The sequence below is a fragment of the Drosophila kikkawai genome, chromosome 3L, assembly GCF_030179895.1.
Source record: "Drosophila kikkawai strain 14028-0561.14 chromosome 3L, DkikHiC1v2, whole genome shotgun sequence".
NCBI classification, from domain to species: Eukaryota; Metazoa; Arthropoda; class Insecta; order Diptera; family Drosophilidae; genus Drosophila; species Drosophila kikkawai.
This window is the reverse complement of record NC_091730.1, coordinates 4448819-4473457: the sequence shown is the minus strand read 5'-3', so window position 1 is coordinate 4473457 and position 24639 is coordinate 4448819. Positions and strand designations below refer to the sequence as shown.

Sequence of the window (24639 nt, the reverse complement as noted above, 5' to 3'; positions counted from 1 at the left end):
AATGTATTCGCATTCCATATTTATTCTGCTCGTGAGGCTTGCATTATATTTCCACTCGATGACGACGGGCTAAGGCCAAAATCCATATAAATAAAGAATCGAAATCGCGTAGAACCCTCTATAAATAGCCTGTCAACGTCGTGAGGGGGAAAATCACAGAGAGAGACCGCCAGCCAGACCACTTGGGCGGCTGCCAGGCACACGCGATTACTCATCGAAATGCTCAGGTAAACCCTTTTCTTATCGGAGCAGTTCTTGGTTATATATATGCATATATTGAGGCAGGTTTCTCTACAGAGTGTCAATGAATGGCATTTGCATAGCAATTAACATGCAAGCTACGTTCAGAGGCATCATGAGAATGCCTTTGGCCTGCAATTAAGTTGGGAAACTAGGTTTAGTGACGCTAAATCATTATGACTGCCTGGTCTTTTGAAATAAATATTTAATTATTTTAAGTCTCAGCAGTTAAGGTAAAGTTCAAGTAGTTCTTAACCCATTTTACACTTTTTATTTCCCTTAATTAGCATTCAACTTGGATTACTATTACTAAACACAAAGGCCAAGCTCAAGTGGGCAATGCTACAGGTTATAATTAGCCAGTTAATCAATCCACAAACAATTTGCCAATATAATTTGCATAAAATATATATCATAAATGCACAGAAAATAATGTTTATAAATTATAAAAATAAAATAAATAACATAAGAGAACTTAAGAATTTTCTAGATAGCAAAAATAAGGGAAAATCTTAATATATTTGTACCCTTCCAGGGTATTACAATTTTAGTCAGAATATTTTTTAGCCCTGAAGGAGGCATTTCCGACCCCATAAACCATATATATTCTTGATCAGCATTAACAGGCGCAACTTTCTAGACATGTTAGGAAGAAAAAAATTTTTTGGCCATTTTTTGAAAATTCTATAAGGGGTTACATCATTAAAATTTTGAAAATTTGCGAAAAATTTTAATTTTTTAAAATATTTTTTTAAGTATGCAGAGTTTTTAACCTAATAAAAACTAGCACAAAACTGTTTTCCGATTTGAATTTAAGGCTTTTTTGACAAAGTTATGGCAGATGCAAGTTTGCTGGCCTGGAAGAGAATAGTTCCATTCTGGCTTATATATTTTTTAAAATTTAAATTATATTTAAATCAATATACAAGAAATCTTATAACTAATACATTCAAATAATGTTAAAATCTTATTTATAAATAAATCTTATAATTTAAAATATGGGTAATAGAATTACCAGAATTATTTAGTTAGTTGTTTAATCTTCATAAACTCTTACTCAAATTCTTGCTTAATTTTTTCCCTTATTTCCCAAAATTACCATTAAAATTCCTCTTAAACCCCTCTAAAACCCCCCTAAAACCCCGGACTAAAATTAAGCTCAAGACTAGTAGTTCTTCGTCTTTAAAACCCCTCCTTTCCCTGGCCAATTAATAATTCCCAGCTGGTGTTAGTACCGCTCTAAACAAGCCATTGCCAATCCATTTGGCATGCTGTGCGCGTGTTAAGCAGTCGTCACCCGAAATGATTGACAGCCGCCAAGAAGCCAAAAAAAAAAAGCTCGGGGGATTTTTTCCCATCTCCGCCAGAGACATGTAAACAAAGCAGAGAGGGAATGACGATCCCTACAAATAAAAAATACGATACAATCTTGAAGAATCGCATGCTTGGCATTCTCCAACTCTCAAAAGCTTTCGAGCAAAGCTTCTCAGAGAGGGTATCTCCCCGTTGAGTCTGGGAAATATACGCTCAGTCACAACGCGAATCTTGACCGGAACGGACGTAATCTTTAAAGATCTTCGGGTTCAGATATATCTTGTCTTGTGTTGAGGCAAAATTAATGAATAATTGACAGCTGGATTGCTTTGATCTGAAACCACGACGCGTAAACAAAAGTGACAAAATGATGAGCCACCAATTAGTGGCCTTGGCTATTGTGGCCATCTGTGGTTTTGCCACTGGTTCTTTGGTGGAAACACCTGGGGTTACCCAGGCCCCGCCTCCACTGCCGCCCCAAGTCAACCCGGCGCGGTCGCGCGTGCGTAACAACTTCCGAGTGCGTTTACAGTGTTAATATACAGGCAGCTAACGATCGAAAGAAAAAAAAATAAATAGAGCTTTTTAAATATTAAAATAAATGCTAAAATATTTAATAAATGATTAATAGATTAAATAAAATAAAAAATATATAATAAATAATGAAATCGTAGTTTAAATAAATTAATAGTGATGTGAAAGTGTTTTAAAAAAAGCCTAAAGGGGTGGGTTAGTTCCTCTGGCTTAGTTTCTTGTAATAATGAAAATATTAAATGAATATATTATAATTAATCAAATTTAAAGGTTATACTATATCCAATATATTTTTTTTTAATATAAATCATGTTTCTCTGAACCTAAAGCCATTAAAAAAACACATATATATTGAATTCAACAGAACCTATAAAACACCAAAAATAAACAAATGATAAATTGCCAAAGAGTCTGTTCATAAAAATGAATAGCTAAAAGCTTTGCCCAAGATAAATATATTACAAAAAAGTGTCGAGTGTTTTGAAAAAGAGTGCAAATTAAGTCAGATTAATACAAAATGACAGATCTTTTGTTTGTGAGATATTTAACATAACCCGAACTGATTTTAATGTGAATTTTAAAACATCAAGTGTGTGGCATACATTTTCTCATATTTTACAAAGCTCTCTTTTGTTTACTCTTTCGATCGTTTACTGTAATGTGTTTTAAGTCTGGTGACTCGCTGACTCTTTGGCCAACAGCAGTCGCAGCAGGTTTCGTTTTTGGCCAGAACAAGTTCAATGCGCTGGCCTCGTGTTTGCTTAATGATTTGTGTATTTCCCTTTTGCATATACATAACTCCCTCTCTCCCTTCCAGACCCCTGTAAGTTCTTCGTTACCCTTAAATCCCGCTCGTTGCGATTACAAGGAGCTGATGACCAACCTCCATGATCGCGTTGGCATCTTGGTGACCTTGGATGAGGACCAGCGCCATCGCCTGGAAGTCATCGATAAGAAGTGGGTATAGCTCATAGTCTTGAAGGGAAACGGGTTTGGTTTCGCATAGGCACATCATCATCATGATTATCATCATCATGATGATGAAATAATATAGCTAACAAACCGGTAGAAATATATGTTTTTAAAAATAAGCAACAACGTGAGGCAATAGCCATAATATCTATTGGAATTTGGCACTTTTTTGGAAGACTCTTTGAATTGACAGAATAAAGCAAGTGCTTAATGATGCCAACAAATTATCCATGAAGCTGTCTGCTTTTTCGGTCAAATTTATTTTTAAAATTCCACTGAATTTTCTGCCAATTTTTCGCACGCCTGCTGAGAGTGTTTATCATTCGGTTCCGTTTTTATGTTTGAACAGCTCTTGCTGTTTAGCCTGTTTGGTTAATATATTTTCGACTTTGTTGGCTTTAATTAGCTGTTCTTATTTTACGTTTGAAAAACGAGGGGATAGAAGCCAGCAAATGCCAAATAAGAAACAAAAGCAACTTATAAGTTGTTGATAAACGAGCGGAACTTTGAAGAAAACGAGAATAATGTAAATGAAACAAGAGCCTAATCAGGGAGGTCGCTGGAAATAGGTCTCACTGATAGTTAGTTTTACTTATTTAAGAATTTATTTATGTACTTTTCAGATTGGATCAACTGGTGGACAGCAGCGAGGCTCGCATGGAATCCATGAAGGTCCAGCAGCTGAACTTCCAGCAGCGTCTGGACAGCTTTGAGCATATCCAACGCCTCTCAAGGAACACTCTGGATGAACTAAAAGGTGAAACCGATCAGGTTTTTGGCCCAAGAGCTGTTAGAGAGTTGAAGCACAGGCTTAGAAATCGCAGAAAAATGAATGGTAACCCCAAGAAATTGGTGTTGTGTAAACAAAATAGATGTTGTGATAACTTAAGGCCATAAAAAATACACTAAACTGTTAGCTTCCCTTTTCCTTTATATTTTTTTTTTTTGATTTTGATTTGATTTGATTTTATTTGCCTTCCTAACGCTACAAGTGTAAAACTTATAAATTAGAGCGCTAGTCACAAAGGGTTACAATACATACTGTCATAAAGCTTAAATCTAAACAAAATTTGTGCATATGATATTCTTAATCTAACAATTTAAAGTTTATTATTATTATTATTATTTAGTATATTTTGTAGTTAATTTAACTTAATCCTAATCCTATTCCTAAGTCGCTGTAATTTAATTTAATTTATTTGACTTATTTAAACTGTGAGAGTACCTTTTCTTTGAATTGCGTAGCATTGCTAATGTTTTTAATGTTGTTGGGTAGCTGATTCCATAATCTAATAGCATTAATAAAAAATTGTCTCTCGGATGTCAGGGATCTGGGCCTTATACAAATTAGATTGTTTAGTCTTCTAGACGCAGTAAATGTTAATTTTTCAAATAGGTATGCTGGTTCTTTCTTATATATTAATTTGTGAAGAAATGTCAATATTCTCATCTTTATCCATCCGCTAAGTTCTACGTCAAAAATTTTATAGGCATAAGCCGACACATGTTCCATTCGTGCCAAATTAAATATATATCTTGCGATGCTATTATATACTATTTTTATTTTATTTTGGCTAATCGAGTCACAATTTGAAAAAACTTCTACACCATAAAATAAACACGGAACTAAACATGTTTTTGCTACTAACATACGAACATTTATAGGCAGGCAACCCTTAGTCACAGACAATACTCTCAGCATTCCAAATACTTTTCCTATTGCCTTTGCGATGTGATCGTTCCATGTAAGAGTCCTGTTGAATGTAAATCCAAGATTTACGGCTTTTTCGACATACTCTAATGGACTGTTATTAATGTGAAGAGGTTCGATATTGTCTAGCTTTATTTTTTTTCTGCTTATTACGAGGCACTTAGATTTATTTGGGTTAATGCCTAGTCCATTTTTGATTGCCCATTCATTTACTCGAGCAAGTTCACGGATACATACATCAATACATTCACTTATTCTATTTAAAGGACGACTCACATACATTTGGACATCATCGGCATACAGATGCACATTACATTCTGACAACACAGATGGTAGGTCATTAGCATACAGTGTAAACAACAGTGGACCAAGTACTGAACCTTGGGGGACACCACGAGTGACATTTCCAAATTCCGACGATACATTAGATAGAACAACTGATTGACGACGATTATTTAAGTACGAAGACACAAGCTTAACAGAAGTTTTTGAAAAATGGAACATATTACGTAACTTTGAACATAGAATATTATGGTTTACAGTGTCAAAAGCCTTGCTATAGTCCAGTAAAACTAAAAATGTGACATTGTTATCGTCCATTTGTTTCCTTATGTCGTCAGTAATCTTTAATATAGCTGTAGTACAGCTTCGACCTTTCCTAAATCCTGACTGATTATTATTTAGCATTTCATTGTCAGTGAGAAATTTATTTATTTGTTTTGCCATTATATTTTCTAATATTTTAGAAAGGTACGGCAGGATCGATATAGGTCTGTAGTCAGTATTTGATTTTGGAATCGGAATAATCTTGGCCGTTTTCCAGCAGTCAGGAAAAGTCGAGGTTGTTAATGCTTTATTTAATATATGAGTTAAATAAGGCAGAATCCTAGGTAACAAAATTTTGATAAATTTCGGATTAATGTCGTCAAGTCCAGTCGCATCACTCTTAATGTCAAGTATAGTCTGTAGAATATCACATTGATTAACAGTCACAAACCTAAACCTATTATCACAGACGATTTCAGGTGCAAGTTGTAAGTATTGATTGTCAAGAACTTCAGGTACTGAGCATTTTATAAATTGTTTATTTAGTTCATTCACATCTATGTCCTGTTCCACCCTCCCTTTGGATTTTCCTATTCCCAAACTTTTTATTGTTTTCCATGTTTCTTGAGTAGAAGATGTTCTTTCAAATTTACGGGAATAGTAGCTGCTTTTAGCAATGTCAATGAGCTTAGTTACAGATTGTCTCAGCAAACTAAATTTCCTGTATTCATGTGATGTCCTATACCTCTTCCACTTTTTGAAAGCTTTGTCGCGTTCATTGATCGCATTCCGAATGCCATTATGAAACCATGGTTTCTCCGTTGCACGAATTATTTTTCTACGAACCGGAACGCAGCTGTTATACAAGTTAAGTATATTATCCTGAAAGTACTTTACTTGATCGTCAACTTCTGCGAGTAAATATAGGCCATCCCAATTACAGCAGTTAAAGGTTTCATTTAAATGTTCATAATTTATATTTCTAAAGTCCCTAAAGACTATGGTATTGTCATGATATAGAAGGTCAATTGCGTATGTCAGAAAGATGAGGTCATGTTTCGAAAAAGACGGGACGATTAGCTGGTCATATAAAGCTATTTTGTCAGTATTAGTCACAAAGAACACATCTAGTAATGAGCTGCGAGTGTTGCAAAAATGCGTAGGGGAAGTAGTGTTTACTACATTTAACCCTAGCGACTCCATATTATTTGTAAGATGTGATTCTCTTATTAAATCACTATTAAAGTCACCTGCAAGAATAACATCTGCATATTTTGTTGACAAATCAGCTAGGATACTTGTAATGTTGTCATAGTTGGTCCGACAATTAGGCCGATAGGCGCACCCAATCAGCATTTTTGCAGTGTATTGTAACTTATATTTAATTTCTACAAATAAATATTCCACAGAACTACAAGCAGGATGTTTACATACAAATTTGGACTTCAATTTTTTGTTCACATACATTGCAACCCCTCCACCATGACTTTCACGATCAGAACGATACAAGTTAAAGCCGTCACATTCAACTAAGACATCACAAATATTCGGGACAAACCATGTTTCAGATATACATATAACATCTATTTCTGAGTCGATAAAGAGATACCTAAATTCTTCAATTTTTTTAGTCAGGCTTTGAGCATTTATATGACAGATTTTTAGACCAGATCTCTGCTTTCCAAGAATGCGCAGTAACGCGCGGCTATTTTGACTATTTTGATTTATGTTGTCTTCCATGTTATATTAATAAATTTTAAAATTATTAGCATTTTATCAAGAATTATTCTAAATTTAAAGACTCCCACAATAAATATAAGCTTCCTATTACAGCGACTGTTTTTAAATATTACTAAACTTTTTAAATAAAAAATGCATTTTAAACTACGTTTAGGCGCGAAAAGAACTATTTTGTAAAGCTCCAACACTTGAAACTTCTAAAGTAAGGGACTCATTACCGAGCCCCATCTCCAACTCCAGATGATCCAGATCGCCAAAGCTCTGCAAGCACCTAGCCTCTGCACCTACTCGTTCCTTCACGAATATCTCCCCTCGCCGAGTGAAAACAGCTGATAAGCGCTTTATCCGTTTGAGATGCATTGCTCGTTTGAATATTTCATATTTCGGTTTCGTCAGCTGCTCGTTTATGTAGATAAACGCTGGCGAGTCTAGGCCTATAAGCTTTAAGCTTAGTTGCGTTTTATTATTTCGCTAATAAAATTATATTAAATCCCCTATAGATATCTCCCGCACTGTCCGAGCCATTCCCCAGGATCAGTATACGGCAGCCTCAGGCTCTTCGGATGCTCGAGACTTTAATTCCTCCAGCCTGAGTGTCTCGGATCGCCTGGATGCTTTGGCCACCCTGCTGACCTCCACGGCCCTCAATGTCCGGGCTGTGCAGTGGGATGTGGCCAAGCTGGCCCAGTCCATCAAGTAAGCAAGAAACACTTTAATTACCAATTAACATAATTAATTAACATAATTCGTATTCCTTTAGTCGCCAGCGTCGTGTGTCCCATCGCAAGGGCCTGGGCCAAGGACCAGGTCAGGGACAAGGTCAGCAGCCGCCCATCTTCTACGGCCCCTCGGGACCAGGTGGCTACCAACCCTCCTCCTTCACCCGGCCGCCCAGCAGCTGCCAGCAGTCCTTCCTAGCCATCGAGGGCATCCTCAAGGTGCAGCTTACACCAGAGTCAGAGTCCTTCTATGTGGCCTGCGACGAGGACTGGACGGTGATCTTGAACCGCAGCTCTGACGAACTGAACTTTGAGCGCGGCTGGCTGGACTACAAAGATGGCTTTGGCAATCTAGCTGGTGACTTCTTTATAGGCCTAAACAAACTCCATGCTTTGACTTCGTCTGCCATCCATGAACTGCGCATAGTTCTTGAGGATTTTGCAGGCAACGTGGCGTATGCGGGATATTCCACCTTTGCCATTGGCAGCGAAAAGGAACTGTATCCTCTCAACTTGCTGGGCAGATTCCAGAGCGATCTAACGCCCTCGGCGGGGGATTCCCTGTCATATCATGCCGGTGCCAAGTTCAGCACTGTGGATGCCGATAACGATAACTGCATCGATTGCAGCTGCGCCCAGAAGCACAAGGGTGCCGGTTGGTACAACAATTGTGGCACCAGCAATGTGTTGGGTCAGTACTTCCAGCAGAACTACGGCCGAGCTGGAGAGACGGGCATCTTTTGGGACACGTTTCAGGGCAAGGATTATTCGCTGAAAAGGATTAGGATGATGATAAGACCTGTTAATGAGGAAGAGGCCAGGCGATAGGATATTAAATGAAACAGGAAGAGTGTCTTAGAACTTCTTTTTGGGGATTTTTAAGATTTTAATAAGCAAACAAAGAGCTTTAAAATTCATAGAGATTGGATATATCCTTAGAGAGGGTTTAAAAATTGCCTATAAAATATTTTTAAGATTTTCTGGACCTAAAATTATCATTGGAGGTATGAAATCTCTTTGAAAAGTATCTAAAAATGTGTTTGTAAAATATTATAAAATTTGTTAGAACCTTTTCAAATACTTTCTGGGTATATTTTAACCCTTTAAAAATTTTAAAGTGTATAACAAGTTCTTTTAAATTATTTTAAACAATTTTATCACCTTTTTAAACACTTTCTGGTTGTATTTTAACCCCTTAAAGACTTCTTAGACACTCTTAAAACTATATTCTTATCCAACTGCCATCTCCGAAATCAGGGATAACCCAGCATCGGATCAAAATCGAATCAAAAATCGAATCAAACTCGAATCAAAATCAAATCTCGTTTGAACATCGCTTGCATTTTAACCCTAGCTTTAGCTCAACTCTCCCTGTCTGTGCGTGTATATGTGTGTAATATTTATGGAAAATTACTTAATACCTAGATAATACAGTAATCTTATGTGTACTCACTCACCAACTGCGTCATCTCTCTCTCTGGGGGGGCATTTCGCTAATCGATCGATTAGCTTAAAATGTAGCATGTGGCATGCCATATTCCAGGTACTATATAAATAAGACGAGCTTGGAGCGAGATTTCAAGTCGATTCTCTAAAGTAAAGTGCCTTGATCTAGACATGGCCAAGAGCAGTTTGTGTGTGGCGCCTCTAATCTGCCAGTTTTTGGGCCTGCAGGCCGCCTTACTGGACACTTTGGTGGATCAAAGCAATATATATTACCTAAGAGCATCGGCCACCGAGGAACTGCTGCTGAGTAAAGTAGAACAAGTGGAGAGGCTGGACTCGGTCAAGTTGATTGTTCATGGTTATTTGGGATCAAGGACTCATGGTTCTATAATGCCACTGAGAAATGGTGAGAAGAGAAGGGTTTTTAGGATAAAAATCTAGTAAAAAACCCAGCAAAATCAAGGGTTGTCTCTATAAATAAACCTCTCTCTTCAAGCCTATACCGCCCAGGGCTATGAAAATATCATGGTGGCCGATTGGGGGCCTGTGGCCAACCTGGATTACCCCACCTCTCGGTTGGCGGTTAAGAAAGTTGGTCGCATGTTGGCCAAAATACTGGAGGAGTTCCTGCAACGCCATGGCATCTCCACGGATGTAGTTCATGTCATAGGACACAGTCTGGGTGCCCATATAGCCGGACGCATTGGTCGCTATTTTAATGGAACTCTTGGCAGGGTCACGGGTTTGGATCCCGCTCTGCCCCTTTTCTCGAGTCGCTCTGATGACAGCCTCCACTCGAATGCCGCTCAATTTGTGGATGTCATACACACGGATTACCCTTTGTTTGGGGATCTGCGACCTCGAGGCGCTGTGGATTTTTATCCCAATTTTGGACAGACTCCACAGCCGGGCTGCGAGGATGTGGATTTGATAGCTGCCAGTAAGCTCCTTCATGAGGCTTGTAAGCTAGCTTAACTCGGTGTTGTTATATATAAATATAAATAATTTTAATTATTATTTTCTTTAATTTCCTAGACAGTTGCAGTCACAATCGCGCTGTTATGTTTTATGCAGAGTCTATAGGCATGCCCAGGAATTTTCCAGCCATTTCGTGCAGCTTTCAGGCCATTAAAAGTCGGCGTGTTGAGAGTTGTTTGAAGGATAATACGGAAATTATAGAAGAAGATCGGTTTATATATATGGGCGAGCATGTGAATCGCAGGTGAGTAAAATCATTAACAATAAATTAACATTTTAATAGATTTTTTTAATTTTTTTTGTTGAATTTCTCCATAGCGCCACCTTGTATTTTTATTTGGCAACTAATGGAGCACCACCTTACGGCCAGGGCAGGAACTCTAAGTTCCTAAGTTGAATTCTTGGAAATAATATAAATATAAATTTAATAAATATATTTAAAGCTTACATTTAATTTAAAGTTTATTCTGTCTTAATAATAAATAAATTTTTTAATATATTTTTTGTTTCACTAAATATTTCAGTCACAGATGGCGCCACCTAGCCCTCTAGGTCTGAAAACTTGAAGATTTTTCACCAGAATGGCAGCACTTTCTGCTTATTCACCACAAAGGTGAATTTATAAGGTTCAACTTAATATTAAGCGCTAAAATTAAAATTTTTTAATTGATTTTATAAGAATTTATATAGGAATTAAAAAATATATATAATATTTATATAATTTTCAAGAATTCTATAAAAAATGTAAATGCACAACTTCAAGACTAATAATTAATTATCCCCTTAAATTTCCATAAAATTCCCGAGACTTTTCCTGCCACTTCTAATTAGTTTTCCTCCCTCGTAAATTTCCTGACCCAATCAGCAAATGAATTTCAATTTGTGGCTAAATTTTCACAGCAATCAAATGTTTCCGCAATCCTTGCTCGCTGCATAAATCACGGGCCTTTTATGAATGGAAAGAACCAAGCGAAGAAACAAACAAACAAACAAGATGCCTGATTCTGAACCTGAATCCGCGCAAACGACCGACTCGCGGATTATTTATGGGCCAATAACTTTACAACTAAACGCTCATCTACATTTAATGGCGATAATTTTTGACGCAATTTGGAAAACAGACAGATGCCAAGCCAAGGCGGTCCAGAGGAAGTTGGCCTACAAAGAGGCAGGCCATCCAGGCATCAGGCAACCAGGCATCCAGGCAGCAACCGCAGAAGATAACGCCGAAACACTTGACACCTTCGGCTTCTTGGCTAAAACGGTGTTGGTGCTCGGTGGTTCGGTGGTTCTGTTAACTCGTTTTGTTTCTTTTTTCATGGCTATCGGACAAAGGCACTGGGGAAAAAGGTTCTACTTAATTATATAAAAATAAAAATAAAAAACAAGAAAGTTAGGATCAGAGGACCAATTTTGAATTTATCAGAACTAAGCCAAAAAAGCTTTAATCTTAAAAAGGAAAACAGTTTTATGCTAGTTTTTATTAGGTTAAAAAGTGTGCTTACTAAATTTAACATTTTTAAAAATTCAAATTTTGGCCCATTTTTGAGAATTTTAATGATGTAACCCCTTACAAAATTTTCAAAAAATTAAAAAAAAAAAATTTTTCTAAAAACATGTGTAGAAAGATTCGCCTGTTGATGCTGATTAAGAATATATATGATATATAGGGTCGGAAATGCTTTCTAAACTTCTTAACAAATTTCTGACTAAAATGAGAATACCCTGTCAGGATATAAATATCACTCTTAAATTGCTTTAAATCAATTTAAAAAATTATTCTAAACTACAAAACACCTTTTTTTATATTTTATTTATGTTATATTTATATAATTTTATTTATTAATAGCGTTTCCCAATTTCTTTTATGTTTATCTTAGCTAATTCTTTTTTATTTTCTTTTTGAAGTCCCCCTTTTTATAATTTTTTTCAGTGCTTAGAATGCGTGAAGAGACCCCGTCGGAACGACCAATAAAAAGAGGACCAACAAAGGCGGCGATCGTAAATTCCGAATGTAAAAAGAGAGACTCCACTAAAAGGAGAAGGAATGCTGTAAATTTGGGGATTTCGAGATGGCAACAGCTGCCTGTCTCTAAGGAGTAACCACCAAAGCGGTGGGTGGTTTCAGCTTCAGGTGGCTTCAAGGGCTTCAGGTGTTTCAGGGGGTATTTCCCTCTCCCTCAGAAAACACAGATCATACAAAAATCATACAAAAATCGTCTAAAAATCGTACCAAACTCAAAACACAAATCGATTTCAGGCTTCATTAGCCGCTGCCGCTGTGCACAGGAAACTCCCGGACTTTGGCTTTTCCTTTGTCTTTCGAATGGCTCTGTTTTCCACGGGTGAAAATCCAGCGAGTTTAGCCGCTCTATTGATGCTCGGTCAACCATTTCTGAATGTTTGCTGAATGTTTTTTACTGGTATTTTTTCCCTTTTGTTTACCGAAAGCCGCGCGCCAAAGTCTCGTCTATGCGTTCTCAATATTTTCTCGTTTCCACTTCCACATTTTCCATCCATTTCCCTTGACGCGATTTCCCCATTTCCATATGCTTCTTTTTTTGTATTGTTGTTGTTGTTGTTTCTGCCACCACCTCTCCAGAATTTGTGTCATCCGCTTGGCTTTTCCTGTGCGCTTCTCCACTATTTTTCCCCCTGGCTTTAATATCTGTTTGCTGGGAAAATAAAACAAAGCGAGAGTTGTTGACTCTTGATTCTGGCTGTCGGGGGTTAAGGGCTACGCGAGGAGAACGTGCCAATGACCAATGTTCTGCTCTAATTCAAATTTGAAGTTGAAGTTTGCTATGAGAATGTGTTTGGGAAAATGATAGGGATCTGTTTTTAGAAGGTAGAAGAAGTGGGAGATTTTTTCTGGAATTTTTGTGAGAATTTAATGAAAATATTAAGCAATAAATGGCTTGGAAATATAATGAAGGTTTCTTAATATTTTAAAGCATTTTTAATTGATTATTTAAAGTAAAAAGAGTTTTACGCAAATAAATATAAAAATAGGAAAATACCTAGCTACCTTCCCCTGTAAAATTGAAACTATCTTCTATTGCAAATGCATTTAATTATAATTTTTAAACTATTAAACAACCAACTTATTTAGCTTCTTTAGAATATATATATTTTATATAAATACTTTAAATAAAAACCCCTTAAATTAATAATGTTATTCACCCCTTGAAAAAATCGATTAAACCCTGGGCCTAACTTCCTTATCCTTTATCCCCATTTGGTGCCCCCCTGCTGACTCTGTTTTTTAACTTATATAATTCCTCACATGTTTTGACACATTTCTTAATGGCACCCCGTACACAGGTAAGCCAGGTAAGAAAGAGAGCCAAAGGCAGAGGACAAAATGAACAAATGCAAACACAAAGCCGGAGAGACAAGAAGAGAAATGATATTGTAATTGGCAATCGTTGTTGTGCATAAATCACATGCATAAATTTCCAACCTGAAGGCAAGGACTCCCACCTTCTCCTCCTTCTACTCGTCCGACAAAAGTCGTTAGTTGAAGTCAAATGTTGTTGTTTTCCAATTGGAAAATTTTTCATTAACTAATTGAACATTTTATGGCAGACAGCGGGCAGTAAAGGACTTGCAAGGAGTCACACCGACCTAAGGGGGACCACAATGGCGCCAATATTGAATGGCAAACAGAGCGGCAAGCTCAACCACCGGTGTTCCAAGCTGAAGACACCATTTTCCACCCGATTTTGACCCCATTTTACCCCCACTTTTTCACGTTTCCCCCCACTTTTCTGCTATTTTTCACCTTTCCACAAAAAACAGGCCATGGCAAGACAATGAACGGACAATGTTAGACAGCCAGGACACGAAGGGACGTTGGCCCAAATGGGCAAACAAACTGGCACACACACACAGAGAGAGAGAGACAGGGACATATCCTGACACTCAGTGAGTGTGTATTGTGTATCTGTGTGTGTGTGTGGCTACAATAATTTACGAGCGCACGCTTCACTTCGAACTTCGCTTCCGTTTTGCAGGATATTCCCAGTGACTATTAGGGAATATTTGTATGGTGACTTTGTTGGTTATATTTTTTTTTCGGTCTTAAATTCTTTAAAATATAGGTATTTTTTTTATATATTAAATATTTAAAAATATTTTAAAAGAAAGTTATATTCATTTTCTTTATATTACAATATGTTTTTAACTCTTTTCTTGATTATATTTAAATGTTTTTGTCTAAAAACCTTTTGTTTACTACTTTTTGTCTTGCTATAATTCATTTTATAAATTTAAACAAATAAATAATAAATAATTTAAAAAAGGTAAGTTTACTGGGAATATTTCAAGGCTCTTCTTATAGGAAACACCTAATTTTCCAATCACATTTCCCTTTAGAAATTACGTATTTACTTTTTATGAATATTCAAATACCACATTATGATTATTTTCTTATTTATTTCGTCTCGATTATATTACTTTATTATTTATTGAACCGACATTCAAATTTGAATATTTTTTTTATTTATTTATGGTTTATAATTATGGTTTTGACACCTTGTTTTGATACCAATTACCCATTACATTTGCGTAAATAATAATTTATTAAAAATTTTCCATGGACGTCACAAGAAGGTATTCCCTGGGTTCATCATTTTTATGACAGAAGGCAGGGTTTGGGGGTTCTGCTACGTTTTTAATATACAAATAATTCTGGAAATTTGCATAACTGTCTGGTGCCTTCCCTTACCCTTGTTGCCTCCCTTTCTATTATCCTGGCGGATATTAAACATTAGCGCGTGCTGGACACATCCTCGTCCATCCTGCCACCAAAAATAATTAAGGTGAAAATTGCTGTCGACACGCAAACCCCAAACGGCAGAGAAAACGTTGGAAAAAAAACAAGGAAAGAAAGAAACCCTAAAAACCAAAAACCCAAGACGAAACTGGCCCTGAGAAGTGGTCAGAGAGATAAACCCGGCGACTGGCGGAGATTGGAGATGACTAATGAAACCTATTAGCCCTGTGACAGATGAGGAGACGTCCAAAGTCGCTGAGCTGGGAGCTGTGACCGCGATGATGGATAAGCTCATTAAAGTCGGCGGATCGACGGATCGACGGATCGTTGGAATCATTACCAGCGATCATTCGGTAGCGGCTCCTTCTATGCTGACCCCCGGGATTAATTGAATTCCCCTCCCGGTGGTCAACTCTTTCGAATGCCGGTGATAAGCTCTTCTCTTTGACATTTTCCTTATCGCTCGCCATTCGAGTCGAATCAATCAAGTCTGTCAGGTCAGTGGAATTTCTAACTATATCTTGAGCTAAATATTTTTTATAGATTTTTATTTTTAATTTACAAAAATTATATTTTATATAAAAATAAGATTAAACTTCAACATAAGCCTGAATTTATTTAAAATAAATAATTAAACCTAGTACCTGCTCTATATTTTCACACAGAATCACTGTAGATATCCTATTAAAACCACCCAAAAGATAAACCCCTGATAAATAATAACCTTATCTAAAACTTAAACAGAAATCAAGCCATAAACCATGTTTAAGGCGAAATTGGCGCTTAGCAAATCAAAAGTTTTTTGGCTGGTAAACTTTTCCAATTGGCCATAAAAATCGAATGAAGCGAGCAGATAACGCAATTTTTTATAACACCAATCAAAAATGATAAGCAAATATTAAATAAGCAAACCTTATATGGAAATTTAGACAGAATTTCTGGGTTCACCAAACAAATTTCACAATTTGCATACGCATTCGAAGAAAAGTTCTCGGCATTGGTAAACTTTTCCGATCAATAGAAAATCCTATGGAAATTTTCGGCATTTATTTGCTTTCTGTGTCAGTGTCGACTGAATATATATACAAAGTTATATACATCGAATTGGAATAATATATACAGAGTCTGGCCAATGTCTGCCTGTGTGTGTCTGCCTGTGTGCCGCCTGGTGCTGGTGGGTTTTTGAGGGTTTGGCCAAGATTATTGTTACTTTTACGATTTAATTTCACACGAATTCATATTATTTCGGTGCAATTGTTTTGTGCGTCGTCGCATTTATGGTGTATCAGTGTTGTTTATGGCTCTGGCCAAGGCAAAGAGCCGTACATTTTAGATTTCACAACCCCAAAATGGGGCTGACTTGTTAGCCCAATTAATAATTATTATTAGAGGCAGAGTCTTCGTCTTCTTTGGTTTTTAAACGTAGGAGGCCTTGGCTTTCTCCCTACTCCTCCTCCGTGCGGCTTAATTAATTGCCGCGTAAAATTAATTTCATTTCAATTGTGCAGTCGCATCATTAGCAGCACACGTTCCCCTCCCAGGTCGCGTCCCTCCCGAAACCTGCTGAGTAAGCAATGGCATCGTTTCTGGAGTTGCCCCCATATAGACCCCGTCTCAATCCGTAGCCCGATCTCAAGTGCCATATCGTTTTATTTCGCTTTTTGAGTGGGCTTGAAAGGTGATTAACGCGATCATAGAAATGATGTTTGGAGGAGTACCGAGAGCTCATCTTTCCAACACCTGAAGTGGGACACAGGGAAACGGGAATATAATGGTGGCATTTCACTTGGAAAAAAATATATTCCAAAAAAAGGAGATGGGTAAAAAACAAGATTTTATTATTATCGGAAGGCTGATGTACATCTTTAAACCAAAAAGTATCTAGGTACAAGCCTAACTAATGGAAGAAATGCTTTTTAAAGTTTAGTTTTATAAAATTTAATATGTTTTCTTCATCACCATTGATAGGAGTGTCTTTTTAGCCATGTCAACACAACAAAATTTGTTTTTAATGGTTTTTTAAATATTAAGTTGAGTATACAAACTGTTAGAATTTTTTCTCCTAGTGTATTACAGATCGTTAGATGCTTAGATCATGACTCTTTCTTTCTTCCTGCGTTTGCGCACGCGCTAAATGTCAAAAAATAAGAAATAAAATGTGCCCGTGGAGAAGACGAAGAACCCGAGCCGCCTGCTGTTTTGTGCCTCCCCCTCTCTCGGTGCCCCCACTGCCACGCCCCCCGCCCTCGCCGCCAGCATCGCCTCCCCCTACCTCGAATGACACGCCCTCAGGCAGGCCGCCCACTTGGAACATGTCGAATCATTCATTCAACATTCGAAATGTGGGCTGCGAGGTGTTGAAAACTGATGGAAAAAGGCGAAAAAAATCAACGAAAATAAACGAAAAGGCATTTTGTGTGCATTTGTAATTGTTGAGAGCTGCACAGAGAGCCCAACAGACTGAGGCTGTCATTATTTTCTGTAACATTTAGCGAAATCATTAATAATTGTTGCCGCTGGCTGCCGCGACACAGATACGCACTTAAAAATGCTCAAAAAATTGTCAGACGACAACGACAGCGATTTGGTGTTAACTTGATTAGCATTCGCATAAATTTTTGCAGTTTTTTCAGTTGCATCTCGCGACTGCGATTTGCATAGAATGCCCATTTCTGGGGCCCCCAAAAGCTATCTTAGATGGGGGAATGGGAATAACCCATCGGACGGATAACCATCTCCGAGTTAGATGGAATTCGATGGCGGTGGCCCTGTCCCCAATTCCCCCTGGGCTGAGGAGGAGATTTCAATTATGCTCGGGCATTATGCAAACAACAAAATAAATGTCGAGGCGATAAGCGGGAAAAGCCAAAGGAAATTATGAAAATACATTTCCCAGAATGTGTACGTAGACAAAACAAATTGCCGCGTAATCTTTGGGTTTCGAAAAAACGAAATAGAACTCCAGGTTGACAATAACAGCCACAAATAAATCGGAATCATTATGGGAACTTGTTTTATCCTTTTTGGAATACCCTGTAGTTTGATGGTAAGGGTAATACAGTTTCAAATGCAATCTGGAAAATAATAAAAACTCTAAGGACATTTTTTTATTAAAGATTTAACACATTAAACAAGATCTAAACTTGATTTAAAACTATACAAAGCTTAGTAAAAAATATTATAGTAATAAAAAATAAAAAAGAAGTCTCAATATCTTATATATTTACTTATTTTTATACCCTTGCAGGGTATTATAATTTTAATCAGAAGCTCGAAATACATTGAAGGAGTCATTTCCGACCCTATAAATCATATATATTCTTGATCAGCATTGACAGGCGCAACTTCTAGCCAGGTACTACAGAAATAAAAATTTTAACGATTTTTTCAAAATTTTATAAAGGGTTACATCATCAAATTTTTCAAAAATCTAAAAAAATTTTAATTTTTTTAAATATTAAATGTAGTATACAGATTTGTTAACCTTATGAAAACTAGCAAAGAAAAGCTTTCCAAATCAAAATTAATCCATTTTTGGCTTAGTTATGATTGATTTTCATGTTCCAAATTCAGTTTTCTAAACGTATTCTCCCTTTTTTATATTATTAATATTTTTTGTAATTTTTAAAAATATATTTTAAGCAAAATACCAGGTAATACCTAGTCCATGCACTCAACCAAAACGATCTTACTTGTTTTCTCTCTTTTTTATCGGCAAGTGCCGCCAAGTGGAATCAATCAAGTGGAGAGAACCATTTCCTTGGAGACACTCGGCCGTGTTCACCTCATTTTACTCATTTTATTCAGATTCCGAAGCGTGACAATATTTTGGCCACAATTCAACCGAACTGATCTCAAGGGTCTTCGGTGCGTAATTAATCATGTCGACTTGGACGATAAGTTCTGCTCGGTCGAGTGCAGTGAATTTTTTTTGGTAGGGTGAGTCCTCTCTTCCTCCAGGGGCCTCGAAGGTAAGATACAACAGGTAGTTCACAGGTAGGGTAGATCTTTGTGTGAGGTTTCCAGGCATCCATAAATCTGAGAGAGATATCGCTTGCAGGGAAATCAATAAGTCTGCGCCAGGACATTCGCTCTTCCCATTTGAATATTTATGGGGAATTGTACAGATTTCGACATAAAAGCGCCAAAATTGATACATTACAGGTACAAAAGAGGGGATATTTAAGGGGAAAAGAAAGAGTAAGAACACAGGATCAAGAGATGTATATCTTTGGGGGGAAGTAAGGGGTTTAAAGGGATTTTAGAGATATAAAATGATAGGGTATATAATATCTAGAAGTTTATACCAATTTAAATAAAATAAATTAGCAAAAATACCCCTCATGATTCTCAAGTATCTACCTTAAAAACTTCTCCTTCTGTCTCAAAATAAGAGTTACAAATTGCCTGGCATTTGTCAAGCCCGCAAATGGAGTCAAGTACAGACTTGGAAATGTATCTTTGGCATATATCGCACGGATGCCACGTAAGACTGGCAGCTGGAGAGCAAACAAAAGCGCGAAAACAAACAATGGGGAACACGCGAGGGGGAACAAGATTCAAAAGTGTATCTGCCAGTGTATCTTGGCTTGTTTATCTGCCAATGTCTCGTCTGCTGTGTGGCATTAATGGCAAATTTGCACGAAGTCAATATCGACAAAAAAACAGAGGGTATTGTCAATTATCAATAGAGTCGAATGTATTTGCACGCAGCTCTTTAAGCAGAAGATACTTTTGTATCTCAAGATACTTTTTAATCTATTCACAAGAGTTTAGAAACCTCAACCCTGAAATTCGGTTACAAATGAAGTCTTTAACTTTATTTTAAATTTCTGTGTATATATTTTATGTTTTTTGCTTATCTGTCTACCACTTCACCTGCCTTGTTGTGGTGTTTTTTGTTTTTCTAGTGGCTGCCACTGGGCACTAAGCCAGCTCTGTCTCTGTCCCGCCAGCTAGTGGCCTCTCTGTCGCTCGTTGTATCTTGTATCTGGTATCTCGCGCTCTCCGTCGAGCACTGCCATTGGCTGGCTTTTGAGTCTGCGCTGTTGGTTTTTTTTTGTAGAGAGGCCACACCTCTATTAACTCTTCGCCCCCCGCCATCTCACCTGGCAGAAAAAAAACTACGTTTGCGTGTTATTTCAGATACTTTCCCCCCCTGAAAAACATAAACTTCGGCTCCCTAATGGCCAGAGACAGAAAAAAAGGCATTGGGATGAGTCAAAATGAAAATGGCTTTTATGTGTGGCGTGCGTTGGGGTAATTTTATGATTCAAGGGAATTACACACTGGGCAGGCACCTCCTGCTGCCCCCCCGAAACTGGAATATGTAGATACACAGATATGTTTTAATTGTCGCTTTATTGATTTCCCTCCAAGGAAAGCACCTAAGCTGGCTTAATTTATGCTTTAATTCTATTTAATTATGCTTTTTTCGCCAGCTTAGATACCGATCTAAAACGGCGGGGGTTCCCGTAAAAGTTTCGCGTGTTATTTCCTTTATATTTTCTGTACGGAAAATATCTGAAATGTGTCAAACCTAATGGATGGCGGCAGTAAAGTCGATTTAAGGGCGGTAGTTTTCCTTGGATTATGTTTAGTGTTTCGTTTTCTGATTTATAGCCATTCTAAGGAAGATTTGGTTTGAGTTTTAAATGGTTTGAGGTTTAGGAGGTTTTATTTTTTTATGTATAGAAATTCTTTTAATATGGCTTGAAAATTTATATTTGTTTTAATAGAATTAGATTTCATTTAAGACCATTTTAAATATATTCTAAAATTTAATTTTTGTATCAATTATATTTTATATCTTATATCCTTAAATATTGGGATTTTTTTTTTAAGATTTCAGCTTATAACATTAAAATTGATAAGGTACAACTTTTTTAAGAGAATTTTTTAATTGTATTAATTAAATATATAAATTTAATAAAATTTAGAAATTTAATTTATTATTCTAAACGTAAGATATTATACATAAAAATATATTTATGTTTTATTCCATTTTAATTTTATCACTTTATTAATTCTTTTTCAAGTTTTATATTGTTTTTATATTTTTTCTCTGATTTTTATTAAATTACCAATAAGAAATAATTGAATAAATTATCATTGTAAATGTTACCTTTAACTTTGACAAGTTTAATTGTTTCCTTAATAATTTCAACTCTTAAACTTTACTGAAACAATTATGTGTATTTCTCTAAAAAATAAGTTTGAACTAAATTCTATTATAAAAAGCCTTACTATAATATTCCTCCTACCCTTCATCCTCTTTCCTTTCCTTTAAGGGGGGATATACATGTAAGCGGTCAAAATTTGGCCATTTTTCGTGAATTTTTTTTTATAAGAAATAGTCAAGCAATCGTCGTGAAACTTTGGATATAGTTAAAAGTAGAATCAGAGATGATAAAAAAAATTAGTTATAAACAATATTTTACAAAATGGCGGATTTATGGAACATATGCCGTAGCGCCTCGAGCTTTGAGTTGCCGGGCTATGGACACGATAGAGCTCGTAATTCCTGTCCAAAATCCGTAAACTAAATTTTTTTCTATTCATTACACCTGTATCTTCTATTTGAACCTAAAAAACCAAAAAGAAATCAAGACAAAAAAATTAAATTTTGATTTGAAGGAAAAAATGCCATTTTGAGGTGATCAGTTTTCACTTCCCACCCTCTTAAGAAATAGTAATACTCAGTTTTATAACAACCATGTAGGTTCAAATAGAAGATAATTTCATGCTGATCATAATAAAATTTGATTCACTCCGATATGTTACGTAGTTTTTTGTGAATCGTGTCCATAGCATAGGTAGAAATGCAAGAATTTAAAGCTGAGAAAAAGACGTTTAAAGTTTTTGATGCGCCCACGTTTACACTTGTATACCTTGCGTTCATACTTGATTTGAGGTACTTAAAGTTGGAATTCGATGATGAAACTTACACAGTATATTCTTTAAGTAATAAACTATTTTTTAAACAAAAAAAAAAATTTCCCAAAAAAATTTTGGTTTACATGTATATCCCCCCTTAATTATATACCTCCTCAACCCATAACCTCCTCCACCGGTGATCAAATCTAAAATGGCGAATCCCAGACGTTTCATTCAATTAAAATCGATCGCCACTCTTATACCCGCAACACCTCCAATAAGATCACCTGGCCGAGAGGGTTTTGTGTGTGTTTTTTATAAGAGCCGCCGAGATCGGCCGAGTCTAGCGTAGACAGATACCAAATGAGAGAGTAACACCTGGTGCCAGTGACCAGGTGAGCGAGAGAGAGACCCCCGAAGCGGCTGCCGGGCAGGCAGGGGAGGGTTAAACGTTAAGCTGACTGGCTTTTTGAGGTTTTCGAGGCTCGTCTGCGCGCAAGCCGCGCTCGTCCAATCAGTACGAACTCGGGTCCCGCCAGCGCAGTGACGACTTTGCCGACGAGCGCGTAAAAAGCCTAAATAAATTAAATAAAAAATTGTAAATTTAAATGCAAATTACCACCGCAAGTGCCTTAACATATATATCGTATCGTATTGTATCTTTAGTATTATTCCCTCGAATTTACTGCCCTGAGAAACACGAGATACAAAACGCAAAAAAAAAGCGAAAGCCAAAACAAGTCGCAAGCAGCCGCTCATCGAATGCGGAAGTGTGAGCGAATGCCGGCGGCTTTCGATAATAATTTAATTTGCAATTAACGCAAAGGATTCGCAAAACAAATAACAACAAAATAAAATGCTAAACGATTGCCATTGTTGAGTATTGTGCAAACAAAGGGGTAACAAAAGAGTGGAAGAAAGTGATCGAGTGCCTTCATTTGCATATCCTTGCAAATTATTGAAATTATTAAAATCGCAACAACAAAAAAAGTAATTGAATAATAAGAGAACGTGCAGCAATGCCTGCTGTCGATGTTCCCAGTGCCATGTCAAGCTAAAGTATTCAATAATAATCCCCGAAAATTGATTAATCACTGTTGTGCCTTGAACTGATCGTCGTGACTCGTGAGTCAGAGAGCAAATAATAAAAGTACGCAAATTGCCGGTTTCAATATTTATCTCTGCCTATCAATAAAAAATATATCATATATTTCTCTCCGTGTAATCGGTGGGAGCCTGTGGTATCTTCTGTGGCCTCTGTAGAGGCTTTTCCCCTCAACCCTTCATGAGATAAACGCCGCTTAAATGCATACGGATATCATAATTGGTGATCAATTTGCCGCCAACAATAATTACTGGGTGATGCAGGTGAGTCCTTGGACTAAAATCTGATAAATTACTTAGTGATTAGCACAGAAATAGTGAGTAAGCTGACTTAACAAAAGAGTAAAATTAATAAATTTTGATTTTAAAAACTAGATATTAAAGTGTGTCACTGCAGAAATTTCAAGGCTTTTCAGAGTTTTAAAATTCTAATAAAATGCAAATAGGATTTATTATAAATATCAGAAAACATATATCAATATATCGACTTTTTACCAAAAGTTTAGTTCTTTAAATGTAATCCCTTTCCCCATCACCTGCTCCTTCCTCAAACTTTCAAGTCTTTAAAAATTACTGCCCATAATTATAAACAAAATGCGGTAATTAAGGGGGGATATACATGTAAGCGGTCAAAATTTGGCCATTTTTCGTGAATTTTTTTTTATAAGAAATAGTCAAGCAATCGTCGTGAAACTTTGGATATAGTTAAAAGTAGAATCAGAGATGATAAAAAAAATTCGTAATAAACAATATTTTACAAAATTGCGGACTTATGGAACATATGCCGTAGCGCCTCGAGCTTTGAGTTGGCGTGCTATGGACACGATAGAGCTCGTAATTCCTGTCCGAAATCCGTAAACTAAATTTTTTTGTATTCATTACACCTTTATCTTCTATTTGAACCTAAAAAACCAAAAAGAAATCAAGACAAAAAAAATAAATTTTGATTTGAAGGAAAGATGTCATTTTCAGGTGATCAGTTTTCACTTCCCACCCTCTTAAAAAATAGTAATACTCAGTTTTATAACAACCATGTAGGTTCAAATAGAAGATAATTTCATGCTGATCATAATAATTTTTGATTCACTCCGATATGTTACATAGTTTTTTGTGAATCGTGTCCAGAGCATAGGTAGAAATGCAAAAATTAGAAGCTGAGAAAAAGACGTTTAAAGTTTTTGATGAGCCCACGTTAACACTTGTGAACCTTGCGTGTATATTTGATTTGAGGCATTTAAAGTTGGAATTCGATAATGAAACTTACACACTATATTCTTTAAATAATAAACTATTTTTTAAACCAAAAAAAAAATTTACCAAAAAAATGCTGGTTTACATGTATATCCCCCCTTAAACCCCTTTTATTGCAAATTAATTTAAGCCAAATTTTTGACAAACAATGCGATATACTAATGCCAATTTAAATCACTTGAAAAATCACCTCATGATCCCAAAGCAACAACTTCCGCTTATCAAAATGCAAATCTTGAACTGGCCAGATTTTTGTCGAATTTTCGTCTCTGATTTTCGATTTTTGAGTACGAGTATAAATAAAACGCACGCGGCAAACGCAAATTACAATAAAATCCGAAAACAAATTGGCTCCGATTATCGATATCTGATGAGATGATGAGAGACGACATGGAGTTTGTGTGTGTTCTTCGAGAGTGTGTGTTTTCACA

At 36.5% G+C, this 24639-nt stretch overlaps 4 protein-coding genes across 12 annotated transcripts in view; 3 read left to right on the top strand and 1 right to left on the bottom strand.

Moving 5' to 3' along the window:
* Nucleotides 1–24639, bottom strand: part of LOC138928324 (uncharacterized) — a 59948-nt gene that overhangs the window by 1139 nt on the left and 34170 nt on the right. The window contains exon 1 of one of the 5 annotated variants that reach the window (XR_011444840.1): nt 2928–3038. The exons of the other annotated variants lie outside the window; for them this stretch is intronic. The gene's annotated coding sequence lies outside the window, so the exon portion shown is untranslated. Of the gene's footprint in view, nt 1–2927; nt 3039–24639 lie in introns of those variants that run through there. 5 annotated transcript variants of the gene reach the window in all.
* Nucleotides 1786–9199, top strand: LOC108079828 (angiopoietin-4). Of its 4 annotated transcripts, none has more exons than XM_017174325.3 (5): nt 1786–2074; nt 2906–3045; nt 3684–3895; nt 7558–7753; nt 7818–9198. In XM_017174325.3, exons 1-5 carry the CDS (start codon nt 1922–1924, stop codon nt 8602–8604), a joined length of 1488 nt encoding a protein of 495 aa, XP_017029814.1. In that variant the 5' UTR covers nt 1786–1921; the 3' UTR covers nt 8605–9198. The 4 variants fall into 4 exon arrangements, with proteins under 4 accessions (XP_017029814.1, XP_017029815.1, XP_070141321.1 ...); XM_017174326.3 differs by having other exon boundaries at nt 3684–3817; nt 7818–9197; XM_070285220.1 differs by lacking the exons at nt 1786–2074; nt 2906–3045 and adding an exon at nt 3361–3586 and having other exon boundaries at nt 7818–9199.
* Nucleotides 9377–10604, top strand: LOC108079830 (lipase member H-A). 2 transcript variants are annotated; one of them, XM_017174330.2, is made up of 4 exons: nt 9377–9628; nt 9719–10162; nt 10258–10444; nt 10519–10604. In XM_017174330.2, the coding sequence occupies exons 1-4, from the start codon at nt 9394–9396 to the stop codon at nt 10595–10597; spliced, it is 945 nt and encodes a 314-aa protein (XP_017029819.1). In that variant the 5' UTR covers nt 9377–9393; the 3' UTR covers nt 10598–10604. The 2 variants fall into 2 exon arrangements, with proteins under 2 accessions (XP_017029819.1, XP_017029817.1); XM_017174328.2 differs by having other exon boundaries at nt 9719–10183.
* dar1 (dendritic arbor reduction 1) overlaps nt 22394–24639 on the top strand; it is a 33160-nt gene continuing 30914 nt past the window's right edge. The window contains exon 1 of the mRNA XM_017174324.2: nt 22394–23221. Within this exon, the coding sequence (XP_017029813.1) occupies nt 23159–23221 (63 nt within the window). The 5' untranslated portion in view covers nt 22394–23158. The remainder of the gene's footprint in view (nt 23222–24639) is intronic.